Raw genomic sequence first — 18,774 nt, 5'->3', positions numbered from 1 at the left:
TGGGCAGGTGAGGTCTTCTCTTATAACAAAGAAAGCCTGTATATAAGGGACTTCTTCGGCTCCGGGGATCAAACTTACCCCAGTTTTTCGAAGATACAATTCAAAGGGGTGGTTCTGGAACTGTTAGTTCCCATTTGTATGAGAGAAAAAAGCAGTGCCCAGTGCCGTGGCTTTTTTCTACCAGAGGCATCCCTCCACGCTCTAGATGGTGTGGAGACAGGTCTTCCACCTAAGCTTCCTTCCCTGGCCAAAGTTAACCTGTCTCTTACTGACACAGGTGTCTCACTATCATCCCTCCCTGTTCTACCACTGAGGAGGGGTGGAGATGCACCAGGGGTAGGCCTGATGGCATCCCAGATTGATGTCCAGTTTCTCACTATTAAAACCTTGCCTTGATTTCCCCTTTTCCTTTGGTGCCACCCGGGGTGGAACAGAGTAGCCTTCTGGAATGTCTCCCAAGCTAAGACCACTAGGGGAAACATCCATCTTTTATGTGCCTGTGGGCTGCCGTCTATGGGGTCACACAGAGTCGGACACGACTGAAGCGACTTAGCAGCAGCAGCAGCAGCACATCTTTGAGCATATTCCTGACCACAGTCGAAGCTGTAAGTCAAAAAGGGAGTCACAAAGGGATGAAGAGAAAACCCAAGATGTCCCTTCTGGGAGTTGCCACATGAGTCTATGTGATAACAAAGGAAGTGATAGAAGGCCAGCCTGTGAGGAAAAAATACTCTTTCATGTTCATGAAGTTTCAAGGCCAATCTTTCTATTCCTGTCCAGCAGATTGTACAAAAAGAATACCTAACGAGTTGAAACAAGACCACTGGAGGGCTTTCTGTGGTCCTCTAAGAGCTAGTGCTACCAAGGGAAAAAGCCTGCTGCATTTCCAATCTGCCCAAATCTGGGGTTCCCTGATCTGTGTCCTCAGGAATCTCATGCTCACCAGTAATGTCTCCTTCCATACAGTCCGGAGGCATAGCCATGACGAGAATTTGCCTCTGGGTCTCTGGGGTCAGGATGGTGATTTCCGATGAGAGATGACCCTGGAACTAGAGCTCCAGCTAGTTCCCTAATGTGTTCCTGCCTGCAGTGTCCTATAAAACTTGGAATGAGGGTCTTGCTAGAAAAACACAATAACAGCATGGATTGCAAGTCCCCTGAAAGTCTATAATCTGGCACATTAGGTCAGTAGCTTTAATTCCCCAAACAGTTATGAAATGGTCAGAGAAACCAGGTAAAGCTGATGGGGGAAAAAAGTTCAGTGTGTATGCTTCCAAGTTAATAGAGACTTTACAGTAAAACAGCAAAAGAGTCCCAGCTCTGAGTAGTCTTACCTTGTCTTGAAGATCCTGGATGAGTCCCCAAGATGATAGCTTACGGTGAATTGTGAAAGTGCCACTACATTCGTGATCTCCGAAGAAGATATAACTCCGAGACCAAAGACAGGTCTCAGTCACTGAGAGCTTTGTGTGCAAAATTTTATTTGGAGTGACAGGACCGAGAAAGCTTCTGACACAGACATCAGAAGGGGGCAGGAGAGTACCTGCCTCACTAGTTTAAGCAGGGCCTTATATACTTTTCAACTAGCTGCTGAGAATAGATAAAAAGAATACCTCAAGATTGTAAGAATCCCACCAGACCCTTTCCCAAGGCATATATCCTGAGATAACTTTGGCACAAGATTAGCCAAGGAGAACGGTTCCAGGCAATGTTTCTGGGCTAGATATACTGTTGCTGTATAATCAGGGGTACAAGTCTTAAGAAACAGGTTCCCAGGCAAGGGTTGTTACAATTATAATCATTAGCATGGAGCCTAAGAAAAGCATTTCCCTGAGTAAGACATTGTGCTGTGTGATCATTAGTGTGCTGTGTGATCATTAGTGTGCTGTGTGACTTAAGCTAAAGAAAGGCCACTTCTTGGGTAAGATATATTGCTGCACAAAGCTAGGAAAGCATGAGTGAGGATGTTCACTTCCTCCTTAAAAGGCCTTGGACTGCCTGCTTAAACTTTAACTCTTTCATGTAGAACTAGCAGATTAAATTAAAAAAAAAAAAAAAAAAAACATAGTCAGCTACAAATGGACACTCGCCATTGGCACATGTCATCTACCTCTACAAGGATTAAATTGTGTGCTGCTGCTGACCTGCAACAGCTCCTGAAGGGAGTTCAGGGTGGAGAACAGAAATGAGGCACTCTGTGCTCTGGAAAAAGTGGCAAGACAGGTCTTCAGATAACTATTTTCTGGAGCCAATTAGCCCAGTTTTTGCATCTCCTCATACCTAGAAAAGCACTAAATTTCTTCACGATGATGTCTGTTCCTCAGGACTAGCAGAAACCCTTATCAGACCCTCTGTAAAAATATGTTCTTGATTTTGCATGTACCATTCACCAAATTCACCATTCACCCATTCACCAAAATCACCTATACACTTGCCTTCCCCCTACCTCTTTGGAGCAGTTTCTCAGAGTGATTAACATCTGAAATGCTGTGTCCCCGGCTATCTTGTGACTCTCATGTTGTTCATTTTTTTTATGCCAGAAATACACATGTACACATACACTGGATATAGTAATGAAAATATTTCAATCCAGTGTAGATAGTGGCAGGAGTCAGAGGTGTAAAAATTCCAATCAAATACCACAAATCCTGCCCCTTTTCACTTTCCATGGGTAAGAATTAAAGCATTAATTAACTTGATTTACTGCAGCAGCTAAGATTGTAGACTCTGAAAGTACATTGTCTAATTTCAAATCCTGGCTCTATTATGCAAAAATTGTACAATTTTAAGCAATATACTTCCTCTCTGTCTATGCCTCAGTTTTTCTCATCTGAAGTTAGGAATAAAAGATAATTGTGTGGATTCAGATGTAAAGAGCTTGGATGAGGGGCTGGCTAGAGGAAAGCCTCAATAACATCAATTGTTTAAAATTAAATGTAAGTAATAAAACCCTAAGATATCCAGAAAAAAATGTACCCATGTATTTATAACAGAGATATTAGGGAAACATCATCAAATGATAAAAAAACATAAATGCATAAAAACACTTTCTGGTTTTTAATACTTCTCTCTTAAATTGCTGTCCAGCTACTTGGCTGGCTATTTATGATGCAGATCAGCATTTCAAGCTTCACTGCTCTTTGGCCTCCTAGAAAACCTCTTGGTCTGAGGAAGGGGTACATTTTCTTTGGGAATATTCAGGTCATACTAGGCCCAGTATAACCAAAACTATGAGTCTGCTTCTCTTTCTTCGACCCAACCTCTTAGATAGAGTCCTTCCAAGGCCCAGCTTATGCAGTGTGAGAGTCAGAGCAGGGACTGCAACTATGACATCTCTGGAGGCCTGCCCTTTCAGTAACCTCAGCCTGCAGGCATCTCCTCTATCTCAAACTCCAAAACTGTATTTTTCCCTAGCAGAAGGCCTGTTCCTCTAAGATTGTTTATTTGATTCCTATCTACCTAGCCTCCTCAACCACTTTATGGGTCATTCACTTCTTCACTCATCATTCAACATTCATTTATTCAATAATTTACTGAATGTTTCCTACATCAGCTACTGGGTGGACAGTGACCTTCCCCACCCCAGGAATCTGCTTCCTTTGGACTCACCATGGAGCAGAACATAGGCTGATGAGTTCAGTCTCTGATGAGGCCCGAGCAAAGATTCCAAACACCCAGTCAACTGTAAAGGGCTCTCCATAGTCCAGGAAAAGAAAACAATCCAATAAATGAGAACTCTTTTCCCTACCCAGAACTTTTAGACCCAGATTTCCACCTACAGCCTTCTCTGGTAAGCTGGAATTTATGTCATATGAACCCTCAGGCTTTCTTGGCCCATATGAAAGGCAGATAAAAGCAACATTTCTCTCCCTGAGTTTTTTCTCAGACCTGTCTGACTTCCAAGGGTTGAAATTAGAGATTACAATGTATAACTCTGGCAGTCAAAAGCACCCCAGAGCCTTCTTAGTTACAAGAAATAAGACTTTCCTCTGCCTTTCGCCTAGCACCACCATAAACAACAGTTCATTGGATGTGGACAAGAACCCCTCACTGATGGGGAGTGAAGAGGGAGTAGAAAGGAGTCTTGAAGCCTCATGCTCCACTGGAGATTAAAACCTAAAACAATGGGAGAAAGTTGCCCTCAAAGCTCATTTTATCTCTAAGGCACAAGATGGTAGCTAACAGGTAAAAGCAGCTTGATCCAAGTATCCTAGGTTCCAGGCAGAGCTTTTGTTTCTCCCTAAGAGGACTCCGAATACTGAGTCTCTGACATTTAAACACATATACACACCATGGCCACTTTCTATTATAGTGATATTCTCTTTCAAAGACCCTTTTCTTTCCTTGACTGGATTATGCATGTGTGCTTGCTAAGTCACTCAGTTGTGTCCAGCTCTTTGAGACACTATGGATTGCAGCCTGCCAAGCTCCTCTGTCCATAGGATTCTTCGGGCAAGAATACTGGAGTGGTTTGCCATGCCCTCCTCCAGGACATACTCCTGACATGGGAATGGAACCCACATCTCTTATGTCTCCTGCATTGGCAGAAGGGTTCTTTACCACTAGCGCCACCTGGTAAGCCCTGACAGGAATATAGCATTATCTTTTTTTTAACACATCTATGATAAAACTCTAACAGACTGTGTTTTGTGTGTATGCTCAGACACATGCCCAAAAGTTTGACCATGTGAAAGTGTACTAAAGTGTGAATATGCATTTTATGTTAGTGCATTACTCCATGATGTATTTACCCATGTGAACCCACGGGCACATTTATGGGCTGGAAGCCATGGTTTACTCACTTGATAAGTGAATTGTAACACTTCTGCCCCAGAAGCATGTGGGTATTGGGAAGCATCCCCGAGTACAAATGGGTCTGAGAGACTGAAGGCACCTCCTGTGTGCTATGTGCACCCTCCCTCAGCGCCTTTGTACATAATGACTTTTTTACTGGAATACTCTTCCCTCCTCCCTCAAAACTTTACCTACTTAATTCTTAGCACTTTTTTAGATTTTTAGCTTAGAGTTCACACTCACAAGCCTTGCCTGTCCCCATAGAGTAGATCAAGCCTCTGTTTTGCTATTTCACAGATCCCCATCTTTTATAACACTTATCATAGCTTGTGATTATATATAATGAGTACTGTTTGAACAGTTCCAGCTACCGTCATAAATTCATGAAGTCAGTATCATGCCTCTTTTACTCACATTGAATTCCCAACCCCTGGCAGAATGCCTAGCACAGGTTAGGTAATCAATTTCTGAGTGCAATAGTATAAGAAAGACAAAACCCAGGACAAGCTGGATCCATGGCAGTGGAATCAACTACAAATCTGGCTACCAAGGACAGTAGCTTTGTAAACACGGTGAGATCAGGGAATCTTAGAACTCAGCCTGATTCCTGCTCTATTGCTGTCTCAGGGATCAGGATCAAATCCAAAAATTGAGAGCCAACTGTAGGATAGAGTTCATGGACAATAAAAATAAGAAGCTGTGTCCACTTTTCAGTCTGGCTGGTGGTAGAGAGCCTCAGAGAATGTGGTGGCAGCTCGAACAGGACACCAAATCTGGGGAACCTTTGGAAGGGCACATGGAAGGCTGCAGTTCTCAGCTCACCCTCCTGTGTTCCCTGGGCCTTTTTCTTCTAACCTCATACCTTTCAGTTTCCCCTCCAAGCCCTCCCATCCATGCAGAGCTAGCTCTTATCACCACCTTTCCTCCTATACAGTCCCTCTTTTCCCATAGCCCACAAAGAATCAGACTCAGGCAGCAGACGACATTGGAGACTGGATGTAATTACATCTCAAGATAGGCATTAGCAGAACTCAGACTGTGACCCCAGGATGGTACAGTGACAGGGGTGGTTGGGTCACTTATAGCACCCCCACCTTGTTCTGGCTCTCATTCTTCCTCATTGACTCTGGAACAACATTGTCTCTGCAGTAAAGAGTATCATAGTAAATTTGCTTCATAGTGCAGCTGCATTCAAGAATGGCTGGGGGTGGGGGAAGTTAGGGACTGGAGCTATGGGAGGAAAGGCACAGAGGGAAAGATACGGTCTGAACAACTACGGCTCCTACAACTGCCTCAGCTTCTCCACAGCAGCATCCACATCACCTCCTGTGGCAATGAGGGCCTGGAGATTGGCTTCAGGATTCAAGAAGCCCATGGCCCGCAGTTGCTCTAGCTGCACCCGGAAGTGAGTCTCGGGTGTCGGCTGCTGAGGATTGGTGCCTGTCAAGGCTTGCAACATCTGGAGGAAGGGGGTAGAATGGAGGCCCAGCTCCATAGAGCCCTGTGCTGAGGGAACCTCAGGAGCTGGGGGAGGCAAAGGATCCTCAGGCACAAGGGGACTCTCTCGAGCCTCTGTATCTCCTGCCATACTTCCCAGCCCTGTTAGACAAGGCATGAACCAGAGGAAGAGGCGAGGGGCTTCAGTAGCCAAGATCTGCAGACCCTGCTCAATCTGCAGCAGGGCATGCATGGCACGCGGGTTTGCCATGGCTGCCTGAAGGTGCAGCAGCAGTGGCAGTTGCCAGTGCATCTCGTCCTGCAGCTGTGGGGCCTGATTCATGCTGGTTGGCCTCAGAGATCTTGGATAAGCCAGTGGTGGTGGCCAGACACGCTCAGGGGTTCCAGCAGCAGCTGCTGTGGGCAAAGGTGGGGAAGGAACAATTTGGGTCCTATTGGCAGCAGGCCCCAGCCCGGAGACAAGATCAGGCATGTGGATGCTGTGGCCAGTGGAACCGTTCCCTGCACCATCTTGACCTCCATCTTTTCTAGCACTGCTCTCCGTGGGATATCTCAGTAAGGCTGGGCAGGAGGGCTTTCCCTTGATTGCAACTGACTCCTTGGGGAGAGCCTGGCCTGACTCAGGTTTCTGGGATGAGGGTGAAGCTGGAGGAACTTGGTTTCCTGGTGGTGGAGGTGGTTGTTCTTGGCTTGGACTGAGGGTAGATGCCATCCCCTGCAGATAGGATCCCAGGGACTGGGGGGTCTCATGCAATTGTTGGAGATAGTCATAGAGCCCTATATTCCCTAGAATATTGGGAACCCTATTTCTAAGTTCATATATATCCTGGTCCCCAGGCCTTCTGCCCCTCCTGCCAGCTGAGCCTGCATATGTGGAAGTCCAGGGATTGGGGAGAGGGTCACAGTTCTCCATCCTTGAGGGTTGGCTGCTGCTGGTGGTTGCATTAGCATTAGTGGTGGCAAAGGGATTGCCACCAAACTGCTCCTGGACTGCATTGAGCATGGGGTCCATAATATCTGTATACATGGTTCGGAGCACATTGTAGCCACCCGGGATGCTCTCCAGGTTGCTGAGCGCCCGGTCCTGGCTGCGCATCATCTCTTGCATCATGGCAGGGTTACGTAGAAACTCCAGTGTCTGCCGCATGATTTCAGGATTGTTGAGAATGTGCCCAATCTCGGGGTTGTGCTGGATCAGTTGCTGCATACGAGGATTGTCAAGAACCAACTGGCGCACCAGGCCTGTGTTGGACAGCAGACCCTGGATGAAGGGGTCGTCAATGATCTGAGCCACAAATTCAGGCACAGATACATGCTGCCACACCAGTGAGCTTGGCTGGTCAGGGAAACCACCCAAGGTCAGGCCTAGCCCATTGAGGCCTGTGAGGACACCCAAGCTAAAGGTAGGTGGCCCATCTGCTGGGTAAATGGAGCTTGGCTGAGGGAGTGACCCAGGGCTCGGGGCTGGGGTAGGGACTGAAGCAGCTGGGCACTCGTTGCCCATGGTGCGACGCTGCATCTTGATGACCAGGTGGACGGTGAGGCCATCTCGGACCCCACACTGTGCCAGCGAGTCAGGGTCCTTGAGGATTTTGCCAGCAAATATTAGGATCAGCTGATCAGGGTGGGCCTTAAAGCGCTGGGATATCTCTTCCTTCAGCTGCTGGATGGTGCAAGTGTCTGTAACTGAGAAATCCTCCTTGTCCTTAGGCGTCTTCACTGTCACCTTGATGAGGTGGGGATCCTGGACCAGCGCTGGGCTGCCCTGTGGCAGGGCCTCTCCACTTTTGGCCATAGTGGGCAGCAGGAGGCCCAGGTCTGTGGGGACACAGCTGGGGGGAGGGGGAGGGGAGACCGAAATCATCCTTTTGGGCAGTGGTGAAAGGAAAGGTGAGCAGGGGGAGGATTTGGGGTCTCAGGGTGGGGGAACTAGAGAGTCCACATAGAAGGGGCTATGAGGACATGGGATAGGATGCCTTAGGAGGATTTGGGGTTGGAGAGATGGTGAGGATCATGGGAGGGAAATCTGAGCCCTAGGAAAGAGGTTGATAGTTGATGAATGAAGGGCAAGGGCAGCCTGAAGGACCTGGTTTAGGGAATACATACCGATCAGCTGTGGCCCCGTCCTTCCTCTTAAATAGGACTCCAAACTGCCCTCATCTTGCTGAACAGCCACCCCTGAAGCCTTCTACACCAGAGCCCACTCCCCCAGGTCACTTCTGTGACCTCAGCACTGACATCACGGCCTCATACAACGGATTCTTGAGACTTTTCCAAGGTACTTGGGATTCTTAGGGGCTTCATCTCCCCCCACCCTTCAACTCTTCTACTTCCTTTATCTCAATTGCCTTCTTCATAGTGAGGGTTCTGGGCTGACCCTTCCTTCTCAAGCCAAGTGTTCTGCTTTCACACAACCTGGTAGGTGGTATGTGGAAATTCAGACAGGGGGTGGACAATTAAGAAAGGCTTCTTGAGCCCTTATGTCCCCACGAAGACCCCAATTCAGCTACTTGCTAGTTGAGCCTCTTCTCGGCATTGTTATGTTCCTATGTCCTCTCTGATTCAACATTAGCCACGATAAATCAATCAACATATTGACTTTCTGATGAGTAGGATGTAGAGTATAAAAGAGAGGTTCAAGATGAAATAAACTTTTATTTTACCTTTTTTTCCCTATTATTATTATCCCCCAGAAAAATTCAAGGAATGTATTGGCTATTTGTTGAGGTAAAAAGACCAGGAAATAAGGTTGTTAAATAGAAAATTAAGTTCAGTCTATTTCATATCCAAATGAAAATGTTAAGAAGGTAGTTCTACACTGTGAAGCTGACTTCATCAGCATCAGAGTATGTGGAGCGGTGTGTGTGTATATATAGTAAAAGGACAGAGGTAAAAAGACTGAATTGTGGACAGTACGATATTTAGAAGTCTGAAAGATTGGATGAATTCAGCAAAGGAAATTGAAAAGAAATAAACATTAAGTCAGAAAAGGAAATTAGAGAAAGAAGTCAAAAGACAAAGTTTCAAAAAAAGAGAAAGTAAACAAATGTGTCAAATGATTCTGGTAGGTAAGTAAGTGAGGACTGAGAATTGGCTACTGCGTTTGAACAAGAGAGACCAGTTAGACTGAGGGCCATGATGAGACCAAGTCTGGGAGAGTAGTGAGGCCAGAAAATCTGATTGGAGTGGGTTTAAAAGTAAATGGGTTGGAAAGGAAGTGGATCCAAGAAGAGTAAATGAGAAAAGGCTGATGGTTGCACAGAAATGGGGAATAAATCTTTTTGTGTGTGTTTGTTTCTTTGTTTATTAAGACAAGACAATTATAATATACTTTTATTTTAATGGAAACAATCCAATGAGGAAGAGCACAGTGATGCAGGAGAAAGAGAAAACAGTTGCAAGAGCAAATTGTTGAGAAGATAGAGGGATTGGAATCAAATGCCCAAGTGAAGAGCTTGATTTAGGATCATGGACAGTTTATTCATTAAAAGAGGATGCAGGGTGGAGTATACAGGTATAGATGCAAGATAGTTGGTTGAATTAGTGGCAGACAAAGGTGAAAGTCACTTTTGATCACTTTTGTCTTCTTGTTGGAATAAGGAAAATATCATCTGAGACTGAGAATAGATATTAAAGGGCTGTTGAAAGTTTTAGAAGAGCATATAAGGTATGAAATAATCATCTCAAAGAATATGGCTAGAGCATTGGATCTCCAAGTGTGGACCTTAGATCAGTATAGCATGACCTGGAAATTGTCAGCTATGCAGAATTTGGGGCCTTCCTGTAGAACCACAGAATTGAAAACCCTTGGAATGAAGCTCAGAAATCTGGGGGTTTTGACACACCCTCCAGGTGATTTCTGATGTAAATTCTAGAAAAAAAGCATTAAAATAAGAAAATGTATTAGGCATACAAACAGACCAACTAAAGCCTTGGAAATGAATTTAAATAAGACTAGTCAGCACAGTTATATGATTTTCTTTGCCTACACAGAGATTGGAGAAGGCAATGGCACCCCACTCCAGTACTCTTGCCTGGAAATTCCCATGGACGGAGGAGCCTGGTAGGCTGCAGTCCATGGGGTCGCTAAGACTGAGTCATGGGGACATGACTGAGCGACTTCACTTTCACTTGTCGCTTTCATGCATTGGAGAAGGAAATGGCAACCCATTCCAGTGTTCTTGCCTGGAGAATCCCAGGGATGGGGGAGCCTGGTGGGCTGCCATCTATGGAGTCGCACAGAGTCGAACACGACTGAAGCGGCTTAGCAGCACACAGAGATTAGGCAGGGTTGGATATAATTGTTATAACCATCGTGAGTTTGCTAGGTGGGTATTATATCAGAATAATTATGATAGATTGAGTAGTGTTGAAGCTAGAAAACTATGTTTGGGAACCTAAAGTAGGTACATGGAGAACATGTACCCTACTTCTAAGTCCACAGAGAAGGAAAGAAACAGTCATCACTGCTGGAGAAGCAGTCTTCTCAGCGAACACTCAGATATTAATCACAGCAAAAAGGTGAGGGAACATTGAGAGATAAGGTTGTAGGTATGAGTTTCACTGTTGCTAAATTGCGTCCTAAAAGGTAGAGTGGGAAAAACCGACAAGTGGAAACTGAGTCACATGAGGGAATTTCAGAGCATATTGAGAGAATCAGGAAGATAATCTGGAGAATTTTGGCTCCTTATGTAGACTGAGGATAAAATATTTAATTGGATTAATAGAGATATCTTAATGGGGAAGTGAAAAATCTGTTTCTAGCTATAATTTTCTTTCTTGAGGGGGCTTCCCTGTGGCTCAAATGGTAAAGAATCTGCCTGCAATGCAGGAGACCCAGGTTTGATCTCTGGGAGAAGGAAATGGCAATCTGCTCCAGTATTCTCAGTTAGATTGGAACTTGTCCTGCATTTCTCCAACTCTGAGTCTTTGTCACTCAGTTGTGTCTGACTCTTTGTGACCCTTTGGACTATAGTCCACCAGGTTCCTCTGTCCAGGGGATTTTTCAAGCAAGGATACTGGAGTGGGTTGCCATTTCCTTCTCCAGGGGATCTTCCCTATCCATGGATTGAACCTGCATCTCCTGTATCTCTTGCATTGCAGGCAGATTCCTTACCCACTGAGTCAGGTTTTCCTGATGGTCCAGATAGTTAAAGAATCCTCCTGCAATGACGGACACCCTGGGTCAGGAAGATCCCCTGGAGAAGGGAATGGCTACCCACTCCAGGATTCTTTCCTGGAGAATTCTATGAACAGAGGAGACTGGCCGGCTACAGTCTATGGGTCACAAAGAGTCAGACATGACTGAGTGACTATCACTTCACTTCATTTCTTTGACCTGTTTCTTTTTGATAGGTCATGGTGATGGAGTGGGACCTTTGGCAGCAGATTTACTGAAGCACTGGGAGCTTAATGGAGCTTTCTTTACTCTTGCTGATGGTCACGTCGGGGCTGAAGGATGGGTGACCTGTGAGGACCACACAAATCTGAATATCCCTCACCTCCTCCACTGCTCCTGCCCTATTCCCAGACACCACTGTCTCCCACATGCTAGAACTAGTGTTCCTGCTTCCAGCTTTCTCTTCTACAACAGTGTTCCACTCTCAGCAGCCAGACTGACATACTGAACTACTCTATTCCTTTGCTAAAACCTAGCAATGATTTTCTTTTGTATTCATAGTAAAATCCAAAGTGATCACCAGATCTACAAAGCTCTTCATGATTTCTAATAATTCTCTTTTCCCCCTTATTTTTTAGTTCACTCCTGTCCAGCTACACTGTCCCTTGTTATTCTTCAAACACGACAAGAGTACTCTTATCTCACAGCTTTTCCTCTTATGCAGCCTTCTCTGCCTGGAACAATGCCTGGAACAATGCCTGGAATTGTGTGTTTTGCTCTCCCAAGTCGTTGTGATTTCTGCTCAACTGTCTCCTTTCAGAGAAGCCCTCCTTTATGATCCCCCATTTAGAACAGCTTATCCACTGCATTTTTCTTTATAGCACTTATAAATACCTCATGTAGCTATACATTCAGCTGGATTTCCTAGAGTAGGAAATGGCAACCCACTCCAGTATTCTTATCTTGAGAATTCCATGGACAGAGGAGCCTGGCAAGTTGTAGTTCATGAGGTTGCAAAGAGTTGGACACCACTGAACACACATACACATATTTCCCTCTTTTCATATGAGTATGTTATGACTGTCTTCCCTACATGTGGGTCTATTTTGGTCTCTAAGCATTTGTGTGCAGCTGTCTATACACATGATTATGTGTACTGTGTGGTGACTTTATATGCCTATATATGTGAATCTTGGGCTGTTAGCCATGTGTGCATATGTGTTTGAGGTTATATGTGCATGTTCTTGGATATGTGAGCATGACATGATGTCTGACATATAATTCTGTGGGTGCAAATATGCTTTTCTATTTTAACATATGCATGTGGTTGTGGTGTGTGTGTGCTCATGCATGTATGGTACATGAGGTAGGGTTATTACACATTGACAGTTGACTTTTTCATAAAAAAAAAAAAGGCCAAACTTCAGATGGGGTCAAGTTGATGTAGCCATTTTATTGACAGATCTCTCAGCTATGGCCAATGGTCTATTATTCAGTAAAGAAAGCACTGTTTGGTTTTTCCCATTCTAGGACTTCTCCTAACCAGAAGCACCAGAAAAGATGAAGGCAGATGAGGTAGTCAAATGGGTTGGCAGGCAGGTAGCAAAGCAAATAGGTATGCCCAGTGGTTAGGATCCCTGGGATCTCCTGAGCTTCTGGATGGCAGCGCTGGTGTCTCCCTCGGTGGCAATGAGGGCCTGCAGATTGGCATGATGGTTTGCAAATCCCATGGCCTGGAGATATTCCATTTGCTTGCTGAAACGAGTCTCAGGGGCTTGTAGAGGGTGGGAGGGGTCTCCAGCTAGGGACTGTAGCCTCTGTAGGACTGCTCCCGATTTGGGACAGGACTCAGGTCCTTTAGGCTCAGCCATATTGGACACATCCCAGGTCCAGGGCACTGTGTCAGGGTAGCTGCAGCTGGGTGCAGGAAGCCAACCCAGGCCCCATAGGTAGGGAGCAACACAGGGTAGAAGAACAGGAGCCTCAGTGGCCAACAGCTGCAGACTCTGCTCAATCTGCAGTATTGCTTGTGATGCTTTAGGGTTGGCTAGAGCTAAAAGCATATCGGAAAACTGAGTCTGCTGCAGAAATGCAGGCAGTTGCTGCCTCCACTGTTCACTCAGCTGGGGCACACTCATGAACAACATCATCTGGTCTGCCAGGGAAGGGTTGTTCAAGAGCAGTTGCATCATGTTTCCTTGGATCTGGGAGCTGGTCTGCTCATTTGATTGCTGGAGATCATCTAATTTCTGGTTAGAGCTATCTAGAGAAATGGTGGCATCTTTGTCTTCTGCCTGGGGCAGCTGGTTGAGCTCTCTGCTAGGTAAGGCTGGTATCCCAGTTGGCTGCTCCACAGCACTAGCATGACTTTGACCATTAGTGGAGTTAGAAGTACTGGCCCTGGAAGTATGATTTGCCATGTTGAGGGTAGAATTGACTGAAGTGATTGAAGATACACCTCGAGAATTAGCATAGATGACTCGGGCTGTAGGGGGCTGTGGGAGATGTTCCTGTTGTTCCTGGGATGGTGGTGGAGATGGGAGTGAAAACTGGACTTGCTCTGGCACTTGTCCTCCCAGAAGAGCTGTGAAAATGTTGCCCCCAAATGGATCTTGTGTGCTGTTGAGCATCTGATCACTGAAATCAGCAGAACTCTGACCTGAGGCACTGTCCCATCCTGGGACAGTCTCTAAGCCTACATATGACTGTGGGTTCGGTGGACTCTCAAGATTCTGTGCAGGTTGCTGGATCTGCATTATTTCTTGAATCACTGCCAGGTTCCTGGCCAGCTCCAGAGTCTGCCACAGGATCTCAGAATTGTCAAGGAAGTGTGAGACCTCTGGGTTCTGCTGCATCAATTGCTGAATGTCTAGGTGTTCTGAGATGAACTGTCTCATGAAGTCTGTGTTGGACAGGAGTTGCTGGATGCTAGGATTCTCCAGTATCTGTGCTATGTGCTCTGGACTACCCACTTTCACGTCCTGGGTATGCACCTTGGGCGCATCCTCTGAGAGAGCTGACTCCACTGGTGTGTAACCCACACCAACAGATTGGTATACCCCACTACTGTTTCCTTTTGTGTTTTTGTCCTGGTGGCAGGGATGGGCTAGGGATCTGGAGCCGTTTTTGGACTTGATGACCACATGGATGGTGTGACCGTCCAGGATGCCCCTCTGGCTCAGCACATCATGGTCTTTGAGAAGGCGGCCCATGAAGACAAGCACTAGTTGGTCCATTTGACATTTAAAGTGAGCCGACAGCTTCTCCTTGAACTGCCTCACCGAGGTATCATTGGCTATCACAAAGTCTTCCTGCTTGCCTGGTGTCTTCACTATCACCCTAGTGACAACCGGAGAGATCTTCTTCTCTGCAGGCAGCCCTGAATGATGCCCACACTGGGCCATCCTGGGTGTTCGAGCGATGACATGCGGCATGGACCTTAGTGGGTGGGCAGATGGGGAGCAGGTGGAAGCAGGGGCAGAGGGGTGAGGGCGGGCAAATACTTCCTCTGGCCTCTGTTTCAGGTGTTGCGTTCTCAGGCCACAGGCTGGTTTCCTCGTTGCCCCAAAGGGGATGAGTGACCAGACTGGGGCCAGGTATTTTGTGATGTTGTACCCCCACCCCAGTTCTCCAGATATGGCTCAGCTGAGGCCTGTTGTGGCTACTAATTCATTCTTGATATAAAGTAGGCTAAGTGGAGATGACTCATGCCAGGGCTGCCCCTCCCCCGGCCCCACCCACCAAAAGCACAGCTCTTGAGAAAAGGGATATTGTGATGTCAACCCAAGCCTCACAGTCTCTGGCTGAACTAGTTGGGAAAGGAAACCTATTTGGGGACTCTGGGTCTTCATAATAAAAGAAAATAAGACACTTTTACAGGAAATAGAGGGCAAAGTTCTCAGAATACAGCTATTAAAAGTACAGACTGCTTAGTCATGGTTGCTCAGTCATGTCTGACTCTTTGCAACCCCATAGACTGTAGCCCACCAGGCTCCTGTGCCCACGAAATTCTCCAGGCAAGAATACTGGAGTGGATTGCCATTTCCTTCTCCAAAAGACTGCTTACATAGTCCATATGTTTCTCTGTGGTGCTGTGTGTGAGTCCCTTGTGGGGATATCAGGCTTGTGAATGAAAAGCTAGGTCTATTAAAACCATAGGTAAAACCATATACCTGTAGGTAAGAAAGAAATTTCTTCCACAAGAAGGAGTTTATTCCTTTTTTGGAGATCTGGAAAAAGTGAAGCCTTAGAAAGGAAAGGTGGCATATTGGTAAAGAATCTGCCTGCCAGTGAAGGAGATGTAAGAGATCCGAGTTTGATTTCTGGATTGGGAAGATTCCCTGGAGGAGGGCATGGCAACCCACTTCAGTATTCTTGCCTGGAGAATCTCATGGATAGAGGAGCCTGGCGGGCTATGGTCCATGGAGTCACAAAGAGTTGGACATGACTGAAGCGACTTAGCACATAGAAAGGAAAATGGATCAAGACAAAAGCTTCTTAAGTGGAAGAGAAGGCTGTGTTTTTCTCTGGGTCAAGATTCTGGAATTCTAGACTTAACTGAGAGTGTTCCCATGCAGTGGGAAAAGATTTCCTCTATCCTAGAAGTAGGAGTAGGGCTAAACAGGGAAAATCCTCCTAGAAGCATTACACACTGAAGGTGAATGAATCCTTCCTTGCTAAGTATTTTTTATTTGCTTATCACTTGGTCTTTTCTACACAGTGCTACAGCAGAACTTTTAAAATAATTTCTTTCAATGTCCTGGCCCAGTCCTGAGTTGCCTACCTTTGTGTTGAAGCAGTAAGGGGGAAATTTGTCTGTGAATCAAGAAGTGAGCATAGAGTTGGTTTAGCAGTGAAATTCCTAACAGGGCAGGATTAGGCATCTAAAAGCCAACATCTTTTATTTTTTATTTGGCTAGCAGATGAATTTTCTGTTAAAGGACATATTAATATATTTTTATGTTTATTGATATTTGGGTATGGATGGAAATATTGTATATGTAAGAGTGGGAATGCATGTCTGATTTGGATACAATATTTGTAAATGTATGTATACATGAAAGTGTAAGCATGAGACAGTGTGAGTGAAGTATTCTGGTATCCTCTGTGTGACTCAGAAGACTTTAGGGTCTGAAATCTTGAACATTACATGTACCTGCATGGACAGAAGGTACATCATATCATCATCAGATACATACATCAGATAAGTACAAGCAGACGATCTTAGCCTGAGCAAAGAAACTAATGACAGTCAGCTAGCAGACTTTCTGCTATCATATCAAATGACTCCTTATATAGAAGGTCTGGGCCTTTAGCCCAGACCATGTCAGAGCTCATGTCTCAGCCTTCCATTGCTTAATTCCTAGAGCAGGATTCAGGTCTAAGGCCATCTCTCAACTGCATTCGAAGTGAAATTGATCAGGACAATGAAACATTAATTTTCACACTAAGATACTGCCTCTTTTCTCCCCAGGTACAGCATAGGAGGTTGGGGATAAGAAACTTGCACATCTCACTTTAATGATCAACTCCCTTGTATCTTCAGCACTGGAACCAGAGGATCTCAGCCTCAGACATAAAGAATTCTAAACCTAGCTCAACAGACTTCCACAACTGGAAGAGTTGGAATCACAGTTTTCAAAACACAGATGAGATTTGTTTAAAAAACTATGAATCCAGCTCCTACACTAGGTTTCTGGTAAAGAGGGGGTAACATTGCCCAGCTAATGTTTCATTTCCCAATGAAACTTCAATCAGATCTCCCCAGACCACTATTAAAGAGCACTTTAATGTGCTGATTGAGATATTTATTGTCAAGAACTAACAAGATATAATCAGTATATCCCAATCATTAGAGCTGATGGCCATTTTGAGGAATGGTCCACCTGGAGGGTGAGGTAAAGGCCACACTTCTATAAACGCTCTGCCCTGAGGTCTCAAGGTCTGGAGAGTTTTTTCAGTTTGACAGCTTTGGGAGGTGCCCAAGCCCCAAAGGGCCTTTTGGATGGTGGTCTTGGTAACCTATGCTTCAGTCCCAGGAAGCCAGGAAGCATAAATAATCAGGAAACCATCGCTGTAGACATAGAACCTGTGATCAGAAGGTTAGTAATTAATGCCTTATGGTGTTTCCAGCATCTTATCCAGAATGATGCTGAGATGGCACTCCCAGTGGTATCAAAAGCATAAAAACTCTCCTCTTGGCCAGTGCTCAGTGGGCGTAAGGCATATAGCGCCTGCAGGCCATGCAGGTCCCTGACACGGCTGGCTTGCACTGGCTGGTGTACCATTTCCTCTACCTGTAGAGTGCTGGCATTGAAATGACTCACGCCAGGTAACCCTTGGCCACCTGAGTGGCACAGGGCACCCACAGCCCCTATCACTAGCAAAATACAAATCCTTCCAGGGCACAGCAGCGTGGGAGAAGCAGTTGTTGTAGGTGGCACTGGACAGCTGACACTGCAGCATCAGGGTGTTAGGAGAAAGGTCCACCTTGGCCATGGCGGCTGTGCCATAGTAGTTAAAGTACATGAAGTTCTTGTACAAAGTATTGCCACCGCCATTGCCATAGCCCATTTTCCTCTCCTCATAGTTCTGCAGCAGTACCAGACCTTCACAGGATTTGTATAGCCAATAGTAGTCAAAGTACCTAGGCCAAGCCTCACACCAAGATCATCAGGGTTAAAAAAAGTTAAAAAAAAAAAAAAAAAGAGAGAGCAAGAGAGAGAAGCCTGGAACTTCCCTGGTGGTCCAGTGGTTAAGAATCTGCCTTTTAATGCAGGGAACATGGGTTTGATCCCTGGTCAGGGAACTATGATTCCGCATGCCCCAAGGCAGCTAAGCCTGTGCACCACAATTTCTGAGCACAAGCACCACAATGAAAGATCCCAAATAAGACTCGATGCAACCAAATAAATAAATAAGTAAAATACTAAAAATAAAAAGACCAGTGAGTGTCCTAACAGTCGGGGCTTTGGGAGTCAACCAGAATTGACTTGTAATCTCCCTTCTTTTACTTATAATATATTATGACAACATATATCTGTAAAGAAAAAAAATGTGTTAACAGTAATAATATTAAAATCAACTGCAATGATGCCCAGTGGGCACTATACATGCATTATCTCATTTAATTATAGTAAAAGCACTGTAAGGAAAGTTTAAAGAGCCCTGGGTATAGAAGAATTTGTTCTTGAGATAAGACCAGGCTGGGGATACAACTGCTTTGTATTATGATGGGATTAGAAATTCCAGACAGTGGGTTTATGAAGGAAGCTTGGGGCAGTCTGCACCATCCTTAACTCATGAAATGAGCATTAGGAGGTGACCTGTCAGGTCTTGGCCAAGACTATCCAGGGGCATGCTTAAAATAGAGGAAGCTGAGCTGGGGCCACAAAGAAACCTGT

At 45.5% G+C, this 18,774-nt stretch overlaps 2 protein-coding genes across 2 annotated transcripts; both read right to left on the bottom strand.

Moving 5' to 3' along the window:
* Positions 1-5,775: 5,775 nt before the first annotated feature.
* UBQLN3 (ubiquilin 3) lies at positions 5,776-8,418 on the bottom strand. The gene is made up of 2 exons (NM_001038583.2): positions 8,359-8,418; positions 5,776-8,084 (listed from the first exon to the last, which is right to left on the bottom strand). Exon 2 carries the CDS (start codon positions 8,045-8,047, stop codon positions 6,077-6,079), a length of 1,971 nt encoding a protein of 656 aa, NP_001033672.2. The 5' UTR covers positions 8,048-8,084; positions 8,359-8,418; the 3' UTR covers positions 5,776-6,076.
* Positions 8,419-12,799: 4,381 nt separating this feature from the next.
* UBQLNL (ubiquilin like) lies at positions 12,800-15,096 on the bottom strand. Its single transcript, XM_003586976.6, has one exon. The coding sequence runs from the start codon at positions 14,803-14,805 to the stop codon at positions 13,000-13,002; it is 1,806 nt and encodes a 601-aa protein (XP_003587024.1). The 5' UTR covers positions 14,806-15,096; the 3' UTR covers positions 12,800-12,999.
* Between the last annotated feature and the right edge of the window lie 3,678 nt (positions 15,097-18,774).

The sequence above is a fragment of the Bos taurus genome, chromosome 15 (genome assembly GCF_002263795.3).
Source record: "Bos taurus isolate L1 Dominette 01449 registration number 42190680 breed Hereford chromosome 15, ARS-UCD2.0, whole genome shotgun sequence".
In the NCBI taxonomy this organism is placed as follows: domain Eukaryota; kingdom Metazoa; phylum Chordata; class Mammalia; order Artiodactyla; family Bovidae; genus Bos; species Bos taurus.
The sequence above is the reverse complement of the archived record's forward strand: the minus strand, read 5'-3'. Positions and strand labels throughout refer to the sequence as shown.

Coding starts and splice junctions, on each gene's coding strand:
- UBQLNL (XM_003586976.6), bottom strand. CDS start 14,805: ATGCCGCATGTCATCGCTCGAACACCCAGGATGGCCCAGTGTGGGCAT.
- UBQLN3 (NM_001038583.2), bottom strand. CDS start 8,047: ATGGCCAAAAGTGGAGAGGCCCTGCCACAGGGCAGCCCAGCGCTGGTC.